At 47.8% G+C, this 16,128-nt stretch overlaps 3 protein-coding genes and 1 non-coding gene across 4 annotated transcripts; 1 reads left to right on the forward strand and 3 right to left on the reverse strand.

Moving 5' to 3' along the window:
- Positions 1-3,375: 3,375 nt before the first annotated feature.
- On the reverse strand, positions 3,376-3,537 carry PHYSODRAFT_528674 (hypothetical protein; the record flags this gene model as incomplete). Its single annotated transcript, XM_009538651.1, has 1 exon — positions 3,376-3,537. A coding segment is annotated over one exon (162 nt), but the record flags the coding sequence as incomplete, so codon positions are not given.
- A 4,487-nt stretch (positions 3,538-8,024) lies between these two features.
- Positions 8,025-8,516, reverse strand: PHYSODRAFT_306577 (hypothetical protein; the record flags this gene model as incomplete). Its single annotated transcript, XM_009538652.1, has 1 exon — positions 8,025-8,516. The coding sequence occupies one exon, from the start codon at positions 8,514-8,516 to the stop codon at positions 8,025-8,027; it is 492 nt and encodes a 163-aa protein (XP_009536947.1).
- A 2,427-nt stretch (positions 8,517-10,943) lies between these two features.
- Positions 10,944-11,015, reverse strand: PHYSODRAFT_t1494. Its single transcript has one exon. It is a non-coding gene; the product is annotated as a tRNA-Arg (tRNA).
- A 3,112-nt stretch (positions 11,016-14,127) lies between these two features.
- On the forward strand, positions 14,128-15,510 carry PHYSODRAFT_261050 (hypothetical protein; the record flags this gene model as incomplete). Its single annotated transcript, XM_009538653.1, has 4 exons — positions 14,128-14,307; positions 14,574-14,816; positions 14,879-15,223; positions 15,364-15,510. The coding sequence occupies 4 exons, from the start codon at positions 14,128-14,130 to the stop codon at positions 15,508-15,510; spliced, it is 915 nt and encodes a 304-aa protein (XP_009536948.1).
- Between the last annotated feature and the right edge of the window lie 618 nt (positions 15,511-16,128).

Below are 16,128 nucleotides of genomic sequence, written 5' to 3' on the forward strand. Positions count from 1 at the left end.
CCAGTAGTTTTGCACAGTTGCGTCATGACACCGAAATCCAGCGGTTGACAAACGGCGCTTCTGTTCGGCGGCAATGCGACCACCGTAAGCGTTTGCCTCCTCGGCTACAAGGCTCTGTCCTTCGAGACACGGGAGGAGAGTTGGCCGACTTCATATTTAAGTAGTTTCTCTAGGTAAAACTTCCATACTGATCTATCCATCCATGTACTCTCTTCCATTACATAAAATTCCCGGCGGGATAAACCCTAAACCCTAAACCCTAGACTCAAACCCCTCGCTTTCAATCTTACCCCCGGGTATACCACGAATGATGAACAGTATTGGCAACTTGGCTCTTTCGTGGTATAAACAAATATTTTGTCAGATAAAATACATTTCAAAAAGTAAGGACTAAAACCTACCGTCGTCCCGAACCGTGAGAACTGCGGGGCATGCTTGTTGTTGCCGAGGATGCGTGCCGCATCTTGTCGCCCCTTCAGCGCTCGGCTCCTGGTCGGCGGCATGTCGAACAAGATAGCTGTCTCGTCGACATTCATAATGTCGCCGCCCCGAAAGTCACCGTACTGCGACCAGAACTTCAAGCAGATCTAGCACGCGTTTCTTCTAAGCAGACCCTAACACGCGTTTCTTCTAGCTATTTGTAGGATTGGCTTCCTGTAGATTCTGTGAGGTGAAACCGTATCGAAAAAAAGAGTTACAGCAAGGACAAACAAACGTGTTATTAAAATTAATTCCAAACAGATCCGCAGCCAAATAATTACCGTTTTGCAATACGCTGAACCATGCACTCCAGCGCAATTTCACCGTAGTCCTTGTCGATCAGTAAGATGTCATCCATTCTAGATTAATCGTCCACATAAACTCGATCGTCCCTGCGGTAGATAAAAGCTACGCAAGCTCATATAGTTATAATCAATACAGATACTAAAAAACATCTCTTAGACTTGCAGCTTCGTTGCGGCTGGTGTCCTTCAGGTAGGTCAAAAGGTCAGGGCCGCCTCTGCCTCTTTAACGTCTTGCATTGAGCATTTACCGTGAAGCCGCGGATTTTGTCAGCCGGTTTCGTCCTGTACAGAAAAAAATGCTGACACAATGTCCCCGAAATTGGGTCCTCTACATCTTCACAGTATATAGCACACTCGAGGGTTGGCGCCGGCGGAGTCTCCGGAGGCGATGTAGCGAGGGTAGTATCGGTGGTCGAAGATTCCAATATAGCCATTTCGATGGGGACGGTGGTTGACACGCTATCTGCAGAAGTAGCAACAGCAGCAACAACCTGTACCTGGATAGACGTAGGCATTCTGTATTTCTTCTGGTGATATCGGTCCCGCGCTTGGGCGCTGAGTTGCGCCTTTGTTAGCGAGGCATAGCAAGGCTTCTGTGCTCGAGGTGTCGGTGAAGGCTGTTGACGCTGGAGAACACTTTTTTGCACCTGCGCGTCATTTTTGAAATGAATGTAACAAAAGAATCATACTAGGCCTTATATATATTTGTTAGCGAGGCATAGCGAGGCTTCTGTGCTCGAGGTGTCGGTGAAGGCTGTTGACGCTGGAGAACACTTTTTTGCACCTGCGCGTCATTTTTGAAATGAATGTAACAAAAGAATCATACTAGGCCTTATCAATTTTTTTCACTTAGCTACCCCAGCGGGCTGAGCCATCAAAGTAAGTTGTTAGTTTTCTTCTTTTAGCCTTACTTCGCTGTGGAGTACGGTGTTCGCAGCTGCACTGTTCAAAGGAAAGATTCCAGAAGCTGATTATATTCGGAGCGACATCTTAGCACGGGATGATGTCGTCTTTTTTTCTCAGTTTCGCATTTTGAAAATAAATAATAGTTAAAATCGACGACGTGCAGATATAGTGTCCCTCTTTTCTAATTTCGATTTTTTGCATAATATTGGTAGAGGCGCTAGAAATTGTATAAATATCTGAATTGCGCGGTACATAGCCAACTAGTTAAGTCTTCTAGTACCGTGCGTTTGTAAAAGGGCGACCTTTTGGAAATGAATAACTTAGATTTATATAATATACTTTATTGAAGTGGCTCGCGAAAGGGTTAATTCAGTGGACACATAGAGTTTTGTTTTACTACAGTGTTGGATGCATCTAAACCGTGAGCTATCAACCGAGCGGCGTCGTATTCAGACATTTCTGCGTCATCACTCGAGCGTGTGATGCCATTTAGGTTGCGAACGTTGAACAAGGTAAGGTCTGTACACGGGGGTGCGTACTCCGCTTCAAAAACTTTGGGGGTTGGCGTTTAGTGACATTCGTTTTGAATCCGTACTGGCCGGCGCTCTATAGAACTGAAACAGCAACTGAGTGAAGGCAATGCGAAAATGAAACTTGGTCATCCAGAACGAGTTTCCTTTTTTGCATTGCCTTCACGACATTAAGATGGATGTGCATCTCCGCCCAGACAAGGAATGCATGGAGCCGACTTTCATCGTACTTACAATAGCACAACGAAAACCGCTGCCAAGGTCACGCACGACTCGGCAATAATCGTCGAGACGACTCAATTCTACATAGCCCACGTTGCAGCCCTTGATGGACAGCTCCGTGAGTTGCGGGGTAAGTTGCAAGCTGCGCAGGATGCGTACTCGGAGCTAAGCGGCAACTCCGAGCAGCTCAACGACGTGTATGACAAGCTTCGCGCTATGTACGACGAACTCAAGCTGAACAATAAGCACGTCGCAACTGAGATGTCGGATGCGTTTGAGGGTTTCGAAGCGATCAGATTTTACGTAGCTATAATACTAATAAAGCGAGAATCGTTCATTTCGTCAACTCATTTGGCAATTTGCTCAGTTGAAGCCACATCGCATTAAAGTAGATGTTAACCCTAAATTATGGAACTATTGAAATTTTTAGTGCACCGTTCTCAACAAAAAATGCATTGCCATATTTACTAACGTATGGTTTTAGCATAATACTGTCCAAAGCCAAAACGAATGTTTGCTAGCGTTGATAAAATAACGATGCGTATACAATACCGGATGAGCATGAAAGTCCTGGCGTTAGGAACTGTCTCTGATAAAGAAGGCAAGATTCACGGATTTCAATCAAACCAATGCAAGAGGACGGGGTACATTAAAATCGGTTCATTACCACCCAAAAGGCGTACGTTGAAAAGTGGAATGACACCGATTTTTGGATTCGCCGAAAGTGGCAACCATATCAATCTAAGTCAGAACTTTTAGCGAAGAGCGGATGTACTCCTTCGTGCCCGCATAGGAGTCTATCTACGTGACCTCCCGGTATGTGTATCTGCTTGGCGTCCGAGCTGTTACCTATCCTTCAACTAGGTGGGTATGGGGGTGAACTGTTAGAGGAGGAAGAGGCAGCTTTCGCCACCATCTTTCGCTGCTGCCGTTCAAGGTGGGTCGACAATACTCCCTCCCAGTACCCTTTGTAGTACGTTTTGAAGAAAAATCACAATTTCAGAGGGAAAGCGCTGAAGGCGGAGCTGGTCGTGTACATCAACATCTCCTATGATCTTGTGATAGTCTTCTACCATTTTAGGACTAGGCACATCTTCAAGTTGTCCGTAACCTTTTGTGTAAACTGACAATCATAAATCGTTCGGCCATAACCGTTGGTATATTCCTGCATAAAAACTTACCAGTTGTTTGTTCTTGCGTACTTGCTTCTGTAGCAAGCAAATGAACTGGCATCGATCCGTCCACATACGCACAATCATCTCTGGAACAATCCTGTTTCTCACGACCCAGTAAGCACCACGGTGAATTGATTCCGGGTGCTTTTTCTATCATCTTTAAGTGAATCTGTAAAACCAATTCGTCTTGTTTTAATTGCTCCCGTCGTGTAGACCTTCCGGGAAAGAAGCTTCTACAATAGCGCAACTGACGTGTAAAAGCGATTAGTAAACAACAGATGGCATTCGTCGCGGTCCACTGGGACTACTAGAGCCAAGCTCCATAGAACTGCGGAAGGTTATCAGCATCAAGCTCGGGCTCCATTTTATATTGATACTTCGACAATGGAACGCTTTCAACGTACATACTTCGACAAGGGAATACTTAAACGCACTACTTTCAATCCGGAAGATTGATACTTCGACAAGGGAACGCTTTCAACGCGCTTATAGTGCGTTGAAAGCGTTCCCTTGTCGAACTCCTAGTAGTGCGTTGAACGTGTTCCCTTGTCAAAGTATCAATCTTCCGGAGGTGCGTGGATTCTGCGTTTTGCCGTTCATTTTTCGATTTGAGTACTGATATACTGTATTGTGTAGATTCCGGTTTACCTGGGCGAGTCTCCTGTCCTGAATGAGCAATGTATTCTTTCCGAAGAAGTCGGGAGTCGACCTCAAACAACCGTGACTCGATCCCCTCCCGGTGTTTATCCGCTTCTATGCGTCTGTTGCAAACTGTCAAAAGAGAGTGAGTTTCCATGCCCTACCAACGCTCGCCCGGCAATTCTTGTTGTCGCTGAAATGAAGATGTTGGCTTATCTGATCAAATCTAAACTAAAAGCCAGATAAACATTTCAGGAGTGTTCAATATGTGCCTTACCAGTTTCGTGTCACCACTTTTCGAACGTTCCGCAGGGGATAGCACCAACACTGTTGTGCCCCAGTGAGCAGATAGGCGCTGTCGGATAGGAGACAAAATTTTGCTATTAGCAGCCACACAAAAGACATGAAGCTCCCATGACTCAATGGGCGACATCTTTCTCAGACTTTGTCCAATATCACTCAGCGATTCTGTTGGGTCCTTGCACTCGGATGCGTCGGGCACGAGCTATGGTGGTTTGCTTCGCGTACTTGTTTGAATCTTTATCACGCCAAAGTTGCTGCGGCAGCAAATACCAGAACAGTCTCATGTGTGGATAGGCATATTCCGTTACGTCGCGGGTTGGGTCAAATCTTTCGTTGAAGAAGCTCTCATTCTCGGCATGGTGATGTGGATGTGTCCACTACATAAATTCAGAAGATATCCGTTACAGACAATAACGAAATAATCCGGCATCACAAAATATTTGGCAACGAGAGTGATACTTTTCAATTACTATGGGTTTTGGGTGCCAAATTATCAAGCAATCAAAATGCCTTATCATGAAATGTGTTGACCAGTTGCCTACCAAAAAATATTGAATGGCTAATAGCAGAGCACATCCTCGCTCCACCTAAAACTGCATTCAGTCAAGAACATTTTGCGCTCCAAGCGCAGCTATTCGATCAAGCACAAGCGCGATGCTCGAGATTTGGTGGCCAAGGTCGGCATCGATCAGGAGGCACGCGACCTCGACATCGCTTGTGGGACTGCCCACGGCATTGTCAACTCCATGCCCCACTCAAGAACGTGGAGCAACAAAAGTAGGACGAGGTGCCTTTGGGGTCTATGCAACTTCTAAACAGAGCTGGAGGCAAAGCTTGTCGCCAAGTGCACCCCGCTGTCAGTTTGGCTTGTAGCCACGCAGCGAACTATCTAGTCCCCAAACAGGTATAGATATACGCAGTGACGACGAGCTGAAACTCTGTGAGAAGCGCAACTAACCTATAGATTATATGTAGCTGATACCTAGAGGACGGTGAGTTTCAAAGAGACCATTCGCCGCAAAGCGTCGAAGGAGCGGATGCGTAGGTGTGTGAGGCCGTTCATGAGCTCACTGACAACGATGCGCTACCGGGGATCGCCGTAATCAACAAATATAGCGACTAGAACGTGCCCAACACTAGTTTCGTTTATTAGGTTTCTCTGAACGAAAGACGAAAGCAGCCTATTCAATCAGAAACAGACTAACCAACTAATAAGCCCGTCAATCGATCTAGCGATGATGTGATAAAGGAAGTATCTGGAATCGCGTAGTGCACACAACATCCTCGATCAATTAGAGCGTGTTTCTGGAAGATGCGTCCTAATTACAGAAGTAGCCCCTACCGTGCGCGGTAGGCAGCTTCTGATTTTGAGGTCTATTCAGTCGTGAGCGATTCCGGTGGTACACTGTATGTAGACTTGCAAATCAACTTACTGAAGTTAAGTCTATAGTTTGGCTCCAATCTTATGCCTTTTCAATGATCGATTGTTCATACATACTTCTAATCACTTTTTGTATACGGATGTCAAGTCTGTTCGCTGATCTGTTGAGCATACATTGTTAGTATCTAAAATTCTTAGAAGTTAGTAGATCCAACCAGAACAAATATTAAAGGTTGAAAATAATGTGGATGCACGTATTGAATGCAGAAAACTAGTAGTAAAGGCAGAAGCGTCGTCTTCGACATGGCGCCCCTTAACACCACCTAGTCCACTAAAGCAGTTACAGCTGTAAGCATTGTTCCGAGAGTTCTTATTCTAAAACCTTACTTTCTCCATTATATGTGTCAGATGCGTTATACGAAATGTAGAAGTCTTCACGACTTTCGCTATTTCCTTACCTAGAAGTAGTTGTATCGGAATTGATTAGTTCGATTATGAATGCAACGTTTTTCCATCTACTGTTCAGTTACAGATGGTGGCACAGTCAGTAAGATGCTACGAGGAAAAATCAAATTTAGGGGGTAAAATCGAATTTAAGGAGTATTTTTCAGTGTATACATACATTGTAAATTGGCGGGTTTATTGGTGACAAAGTCACATACACATACTTCGCTGTAGATACGCAATTGTTTGGCACATCTACTGTCTTGGCATGTCTCATGAGACATGCCGTCTACTGTGAATTGGTGGTCACATAGTGTGGGGACTTATGACTTAGAAGTTTTATGGCCAATGATTACTTCATGATTCCGACATGTAACGTAGAAGGACGCAGGATGCACCCTTCTACAGTGTGATTATCTACCTTGTTTTGACAATCGTGCAAAAGGGCGAGAAATGCGCCCTTACACCGAGAAAGGGTTAACACTTCTAATCCGAAGATTATTCCGGAGAATCCGTAATTCCTAATATATGAATTAACGTATACCGAAAAATCAGTACTATATATCATGTATCAAGCCCTTTCGGGTGCCTCGTGGCCTAACCGAGATATTTGATTGGGCAATGCGGTGGGATGGGCAGTACAGAGCATGACCAAAAAACTCCCAATTGCGATCTCCTGCGAAACCGTTTTCCCCCTTGCAGCGAAGGGACCGATAGCACGACAAGCATTCAGCACAGTGGATCTCCTTTCACTTGCTCTGTCGACCTAACACTTTGGGTCAATCTTTTCAACCACCTTAGCTACTTCTGGTATGCGCACGCTGTTGCCGACAGTGTTGCGCTCTTGCCTTCTTTGACGTACATGGGTACCAATATTCGTTGCCTAGCCCAATGATATCCTACAAACGAGATCAATTGACGAAAACATGAACGATGTTTTCATAGTGTTCATGTTCTCTTAGTGGTCTTCACCAAGTGTATGGTGCTTGCGCAGTTTCGACACGATAAGCTTTCATTTCATGGAAGTCATTGGTAGCTGGCATTGGGCCATTTCAGTATGACGTTTATTGCGATCATGCGGCTATCGTAGTTATCTACGAGATAATCCATCGATCTCGACTTGTCAATGAGAACCCGAGTCACTATAATCCATGCTTGATCCCACGCAATGGTTTCGTCGCCACCTCCAGCATCTGAGCAGAGCAAGAGGGTCCAATCGTCTTCTTCAACATTGAGGTCATCCTGATCAGCATTGGCGAAGAGTCGATGACGCCGCTGTCCAAGTCAACGTCGTCAAGTGGAACAGCGCTGGCCATCTCTGGAACGCACCGCGCTGTACTCTGCCCCTCCGTAACGCCTGGTTCAGCCGCATCCTCTGTCACTACCGCCGTCTCCGGTACGCCATGGTTGGGAGTCTCCGCAACATCCATCGCCTCTTCCGGAACATCTTCTGCTGTATTCTCCGGAAGGTCCGCTGGCGTCACCGTTGCTGCAGATACCGTAGAATCCGTAACAACAATAAAGTCAGTATCATTGCAGCCAATACATCTCACCACAACATCGTATCCTTCTTGCGTCGCTTCGAAGGCGCCCTGGACATCATCGCCTTGCGCTTGGCCGCCGCTCCACACCTTGTCGCCTAGCTAGCAGCTCTTGGAGCTCTTGCCACCTTGGCCGGAGCAACGGCAGTCCTCGGTGAAGACGGCCGGAAAGTCTCAGGAGTCGCCTTCGTCGCTTGTATAGGCTTCGTAGCTGCAGGACGCTTAGCCGCTGCCTGAGCAAGTGGCAGGTCCGTCGTCATAGGAGTCGCCGTGGCCGTCGCAGCAGTCGCCGTGCCTGTCCGTGCCGTCCGGTCCGTCGCAGCAGTAGCTGTAGCCGTCGCGGCAGTAGTATCGCAGCAAACTAGTTTCACCTGGCCAGTAAATTGGAGTTTAGTAGCCGTAAGCAACCTCAACACACTAAAATAAACGTACCAACAAAGTAGTCGACGCCTTGTTTTCCTTTGACGTTCCCACCGGGTGGCAGGTACCGTTGGTCGTTGCTGAGTCCCGTTGATCTCTTTTAGGTCCAGCCCTTCTTCGTCAACTCGCGCCATATCTGCTGGAATGACTTCTCGAACGCGTGCGTACATGGTACCAGAGTGATGGTGTCTTCTCGGCCGCCGATTTCGAAATGAAAGGCTGGTGACAGCCACGCGTTCTCCTTCGGAGATTAATATCTGATCCCCCAACCCTTTCCGAAAATCTTCATGTCGCATGCGATAGGGACTATACAGCTGGCCTGCTTAAATTTATCGCATATAAACTTCTATATGCGGATTTAGCTCACTGAGAATTCGTTGCGGACATGGCTGAATATTTTCACCTCTATAAATTGGATTCCGGAGAATCCGTAATGTCGGAGTAGAAGTGTTAAGTGTGCTGCAGCGCTGCACATAAACGGGTGGCTCATGGAACCCATCTTCAAGCTGCCTGTCAAATTTCAGCTCCGCCCGTCGCCTAAAGGTCGAGCAAGCGCCGCGAGCACAAAGCGACCAGGGGCTTTGGCCTTCAACTACATAATAGCAAAGACGCCACACTTGTACGTTAGTCAAAACGAATCCTACGCTGCTGCAATTGCGTGCCCCGCTAGCGGTACGTACCATGATGTCGCTCGCCAAGTTTTAGGGCAGAACGCCGCCTTGGGCCCGAGCAAGCATCGTGAGCACACGGTGGCCGGGCACTTCCGCGTCGTGCTAGATGCTTGATGTTGTGATTAGAATGGTATGAAAGCGCTCTACTTACTCGATTAAATACGTGTAGCCAAAAGCGTGACATACTCACAGACAACGAATTTATTTCTATATGTGTTTCTAACCCTCTATATACAATATTCTAAGATAGGAACTTGTCAACGACTGGTTGGCCGAATTCCTCTTTTATGCCTGTCGCTCATAGGTTAAAATATGCTCTTTTCAATCTATAGGAATCCAAAGTTCTCATGGATCACCCGTTGCGGCGGTCGCATATATATGTATAGTTCTTGGTGCATCTTACGCCAAGGCAGAGGAAGTCTTCGAACCCCTAGCAGATATCGCGTCTGTTAGAGTTATGAGTGACTGTAGTAACTTATGCGTGAAACCCTGTTTACAAGGAGACACTACGCGCCACGCGAGCGGCATGGTATGGAGATGTTATTGTAGCAGCGGTGAAGGTTGTCGGTGGCAAGCTGAAGCCGCTGTGCGAGCACCGAGACGGTGGGGATTTGTAGACAGCGTACTGGCGGCGATCTGAGTAGTGGGAGAAGCGTGACGCTCGTCAAACGACGGGGGCTCACAGAAATACACTAATCTTTATAGCATGCGAACAACGGACGCAGTGGATTGTAGTAGTGCAAGTAATAATGCATGCATAAAATGTTGCGATTCGTCTCAGCACAACTCTGCTATTTTTTCTCGCATTGTTCTGATTACGGGCCATCGCAGCCAATACTCAAAATCTACGTAGGTACCTCACCATAACACCACCTAATATACAGTTCGCTGGCAATCTACGTTGCGGTATTGGCTCTGTCTGGTTCATACGCTCCAGCTAGTGTGGTATATTTTAGTGCCCTAGTTGTTGTTACTACCAGGCCAGCTTGTCTTCTGGGTAGCATGGAAGCAACACCAAGTGATGTTGCTGGAGTACGTGTCCGACGAACGCTTTTACCGCTCAGATGGCCGGTCCCAATGCACTACAGCGAGATACATCACGGGGTGATAGACGCGTAGATTTATATGCTTTGCTTTTCTTATGAACCCGCCACAGATGATATTCGTTCGCCTCAAGAAGCAACCTCCCCAAGCAAGCACTGAGCTGTTTCACTCGAGATATTAGGCAACCAAATGGTCCACGAGCCTGCTGAGATATAGGCCGTTATCATAGCGCCGACTAGGAAAAGCCCTGCCTTGCTTGTCATCATCCTGCAACAGTCTATAACTGATAGGTCGAACTCAGGATACCGAGCGTACATTACCATTTGCTGCGCTGGCATTACAAGCAAACGCAACATTTGATCGCACGGCCTTGATACTGCTGTCTAACCAGTTCCATCTCGAATGACGAGGGGGGGGGGGCTTAGAGGTAGTATAAACTATAATTATCTAAACGTCCTCAACAGCTACGGTCTGTAGTCAGTTACGCGTTGTCAAGGATACCGCTGTTGCTCTGCTGGTACGCTGCTTGCAAGCGGTGCTCCGTATCATATCGATATGAGGTGCTTTGCTTCGCGCATTTACCTCTGACGATGACAACCGTGTGAGTTTGGCGTATATCAAGCGCCGATGTCCGGTATCGCACTCGGATCTGGACACCCCGTTCGTCAAAGGAACACCAATAGGCTGAATAGCGCGACTGTTGGGGGTCAGGAGAGAGTGGCATGGGCCAGCACAGTGCTGGGAATGCGTCCGAGCCCTCGGCAACGAGTAATAGGGTCACCACTCAAAATTGACAAAAGGTGCACTGAGCAACAAACCACCGACATCGTAGCGAAGCCACCGACTATGGACCAGTCAAGGCAAGGCAAACAAAGGAAGGCGTGCGCCGCCGGGGAATCAAATCCCGACTTCGTCCGTAGGAGGGTCGAATCCTAACCATTAGACCAACGGTGGGCCAGACAAAACCCATGTTATCGCCAAGAAACCCCACAAGAACCCCAGCCCTAGCCAAAACAAAACACCTCCACTTCCACTTAATACGCAAAACTGTCGTCGATTAAATCAGTGAGAGTTGTACAGATGTGTAACATAGATTCGATCTGCCTATATATGGACCCGATTAGCCGATGGTGGAGCGAATCGCATATTACTAGAGTATCGCTGGTGTGGGTACATAGCATCAGGGTCAGTTGAAAATTTTGCCCTTGCAGGCGCCACGCGGCACAGCACAGTGTTATAGCGGCTTTCCTGAGCGCCACAGGGAACAGCCTGCTTGATGAGGGCCCGATTAGCATCCGTTGCGGTGGGTATATCAATTTCGTCGGGTAAAACCAAGATATTTTATGTCGAAACAAACCCAAAAGGACAGCCAGAATGCTGCCAAATATGTAATCCAGATGGTTCAAGCAAACATGTATGATTAAGTGCTCGTTATCGTCCAGCTAAATGGATACTAGAAAACTGTAGCGCACTGCTCCGAGGATTCTATGCTGGGCATCTGTCCCCCAGACGGTTTGGAACGTCACATGACATACGCGTCGCAATCGAAGGTGTCGTTTTGCGTCCCGAAAGCAGGCATACATGTTCTGAAACGCAAGCAGGCATACATGTTCTGATGTTCTGAAGCGAAATCATTCTCTTTTGGGCGGCGGCAAGATCCCGCAGATTGTTTTGGCGCAGACCCTCACGCTGTCTTGATCGCTCCACCTTAGTGGGTTGTAAAACAGCACTTTGCCGCTGCTTAAGTTTATTGGCTTCGCAGCAGTGACCCCTTGAATATTTACAGGCTCGAGAACATTTTCGTCCGACACACCCATCAGACTTTAGTTTCGACAAACCTCATCCGTAGTGACATTTCTTTGCGCTACCTCGCTTAGAAGAGCAGGGACACAAGCGTCCCAAAGAGAACTTTCATGACGGCAAGTGTCTCCGAGGCAGCCATTTGCAGCCAGGTCTAGCAAATGAACCTGTTTTAGGGACTGCAAGCTTTAGAAAGCTGGTTGTAAACAAAGTAGATCCAGTGCGTTTTTGGAGAAAGGGGAAGTTCTCCGAGCCCACCGTATCGGTGGTGATAACGGTGACCGCAGAGATGAAGCGGTTTTTTACGCCAACTTGTAACGTGTATTATCCACGGCCACCTTTCACCGAAACCGCGATGGCCCCCGCGACCGTGCCATCACACCTTCTTTGGGTCGTATGGAGAACTGTAACCACAGCTGCAATGCGACAGGCTGCTCTGGCTTTTTTCGTGCCTTGGACGGCCTTGCGATCCTTCCTCTTCTTACACGTCTTGCTCAGAGCCTCCAAAGCGGGACCACCCTACAGCGCCCTTGTTCATTCCAATCACCTTACTACGGTCCACGGCATGGTCCAGCACGACGTTCTTTCACTCGTAGCAGAACTGCGAGCACAAAAAACCGTCGGCAAACGCGGCCGTCACGACACGGATTTGAACACTGAACACTGTATTACCCGCAAAACCGAAAATGAATCAAAGCTTAACGCGAGGAAACCTGTTTAAGCCAATAAAATAAATAACAGTAACACACCGAATCGCTAGAACACTTTCAGTCAGATAAAATTAGAAAACGTAAAGTTGTCGGAACCAAACATGCCCTCTTCGCGGTCGCCGTAGGTCTCAATACATTCTACAGTCGGCGGAGTGCGTACGCGTGCCCAGGCGTCGGTGTTGGTGCTAGGTCACATTCGATTCCGTAGCTGCCGAAACGATGGATGGATTGCTCCATCACCTCAATTTCCTGGTCGAAGTGCTGAGGTCGATCAATTAGGCGGTCTCGCGCGCGCTCTCGGCCTTTCAGGCATCGATTGAGAGTCTCCTGGTGCGCATCCCCGTCTTCTCCATCGTTATGATAGTAGCGTCGAGGTTGGTGCGGCATGATGGATTATTTATGCCATATCGGGCCAACCTGACAAAGTACGTTTAAGATCAAGTAGCGCGTAGGTGGTAAAAGTATATGAGTGATTTCTGTACCTAAATTTCAATTAATTTGCCCTGTTATTTTGTAATTCAGAAATATTATAAACGACGTTAGCTTACCGAGCCACAATGTTTTCAACCAATGCAAATGAACTAAACGAAATAAATGCAATATAGCTGTTAAGAACGCATTGTTATCCCCACAGGCACGATGCCCTGGTCCAGAATAAGTTTATTTCATTCTCTTGTTGCCAGTAAGAGAATGAAACAAAGTTTTTCTGGACCAGGGCATCGTGCCTGCCAATGTCGAAGCGGTTCTGGCTGACACAGTTACACCTAGATCAAATATTGTTAGGAGCTCAATGACTTGCGATTGCTTCAGGTTTTACCGCATTCATCTAACGCCGAAAGGAAAGGATGTACCATAGCAAAACGAAATAGTAGAGGCGTCGCTGCTTTTGTCCCGACGGCGAGGGTCATGCAACTTGCCGAAATTAAAGTGCGGCTGCGGCGGGTTGTGCCCTCCTTTCTCGGCCTTCTTCGGAGGGGCTCGGCATGGTGAACTGAAACCCCAGTGGAAGGGCTCGCCTCGACCGTGATGGCCCCACGGCTCGCATGCGCTCTGGGTTCCGGGTCCTGTGCTGCGACGAACCGGCGGAGGCGCGTACCTCAAGCCCCATATGTGGTAGAAGCCCAGGGACGGATCAAGCCCAACCAACGCTCAAAAGAAAGTGTGTGTGTGCGGCAGGATATGATTTTTGGGGCTAAAATCAGGTGGTTGACCATAATATGGTCCTAAGATATTATCGTTGGGGGAGCGCAAGGCCCCCGGAAACCGCCACCGCGATTGTTACCTTTACGAATATGTAATTTTGACCCAAAAAAAACAATAAAAACGGGTAAATCGTAATTTATCAAAACGAAACCATTGTTACACTCGTTCTTTTGCAGTGACTTGGTACGTAATGTTACCGGTATGAATTTAAAGATGACGAGGCGCTTGTGGTGGATCATATCCCTGCACCGCCCACCTGTTTCATCTGCACAAATACAAATTGTGGCATCATTCTTGAAGGCCCTCAGTGCCCATGCACTTGTAACTTTGGGTTTGTCTAAATCCACATTAACATGCAGATTACTACTACCCTGTATACAATTGAGGACGACTGCACAATTCAAGACGCTGTCATGACCAGCACATCTGGCCTGCTGAGCAAGCAAGCCAGAGCGATGCAGCGATGCGGAGCAAAGGCTCGGGATTGCTTGCTCGAGGCCAGAGGCTCTATCACGTGGTTGCTACCCGAGAGGGTCAGCAAGTCACATTGAACGTGCATGTAGGTAAAACACGAAAAGAAATCATAAACATTGAACATGCATTTAGTAGGAAAAACATGAAAACAACAAAAAAGACGAGGGTAGGCACATAGGTAAGAAAAATGCGCAAAATTTGCCCTATGCTGGTTTAGGAGTACAGTGAGGCATGCATGTTAGGCTAGCGATAAGGATTCATTCTCAAATCTACCAACTACTCCCTATATCGACACCAACACCGACTTCCTCGGCTTCCGTAACAGGTCATTAGCCCTACGATAGCCTCGCAAGCCAATGACCGTGACCTTTCTCGCCTGAACGACTGGAATTTCATCATCTGGAAGACCCGCGTCACAGCTGCTCTCGACGGGAAGCACCTCCTCGGCTTCGCCACTCAAGCCGACTACGCTGGGGACGCGGATGTCAACCTCGGCACAGACGAATATCTCAACCCGGTTCATCATCTGGAGCGTCACGACGTCGTCAAGCGCGGCGCTCCTCATCGAGTGAGTCCTCTGATGGCAGCTCGGATGACTCCTGCGGAGATGACGGCGATGTGGACATGGAGAAAGAAAAACCTCCCGTGGCCCTGTCCTTCACTGCCCAGAAGAAGCAGGAGCTGGACCGAGCTGAGAAGCTGAAGGCCAAGAGCCAACAGCTGAGCTCCAAGAAGCTGCGCCTTATAGAAGCGAAAGCCAAGGTGTTCCTGATCAAGACCATCGACGATCAACATGTCCACACGGTCAAGGAGAGGACCATAGCGTATGAGATCTATCAGACTCTCTTTAGCAAGAAGGAAGATGCAGTCATCCACGGCGACCCGTACTTCATCAGATCGTATCTGATGGCACCGAAGTACGAGGAAGAAAGTGACCTCACTTCGTTCATCTACGACCTGGAGGAAGCAATGAAGGTAGCCGCTCATTCAATCAATAGGGTGCTCAGGGACGAGCAGAAATCGCTCTATCTGTATCATTTCCTGCCAACAGACTGGAAACCCGACCTCGCAGTCTGGAAGGGCAGTAATAATACATTCCGTACGACGACCTCAAGCGCAACATCGAGACCAAGGTCCTGAACGACCTTGCGCGCAATCGCTACGTTCTCAAGCAGGGGACCCCAGAATCCCAAGAGACCTGTGCTGAAAAGACCATGCCAGCATCAGCAGCTGAGCAAGTGCGCGTGGCGGTTCCATCCTAACTTCCGCACTATGCAGGATCTGGCTAAGGCGAACACCTTCGCGGACCTGGGACTGTCGAACTTTGACCCAAAGCAAGGCTACTTCTGCTCGTCCTGCACCTACGCTAAGTCCCATTGCAACCCAGTCAATACATGTACAGTGGAAAGGGCAAAATCTCCTCTTGAAAAAGTTCACACTGACATGGCAGGACCGCTGCCAGTCCCAACACTCGCAGGATGCCAATATTCCTGACTTTCATTGACGACTACACTCGTTACATGTTCATTTACATCATTAAACGAAAATCAGATCTGTACGAGTCCTACGTCTTCAAGGACTTTAGTAAGAAAGCCCAGAACATTTTCCGTACAAAAGTGGGTGAAATCCACTACCACGAGAATTTGCACGACGACGAAGTCGAACACTTGCAAAGTGGAATGCTCGGAAATACGAGAAACTGGGTCATATCATCTTTAAAAAGTATAACACGCATGCGCAGTTCACAACGCCTACACTCCACAGGAAAATGCGCACTCTATCTGATCGCACTAGAGCTTTCCTCATTGACGGCGACCTGCCGCAGGTATTATGGGGGAAATGCATCACCATGTTGCAAACCTACTCAATATCACGCCTAG

This window comes from Phytophthora sojae (assembly GCF_000149755.1).
Source record: "Phytophthora sojae unplaced genomic scaffold PHYSOscaffold_12, whole genome shotgun sequence".
Lineage (NCBI taxonomy): Eukaryota > Oomycota > Peronosporomycetes > Peronosporales > Peronosporaceae > Phytophthora > Phytophthora sojae.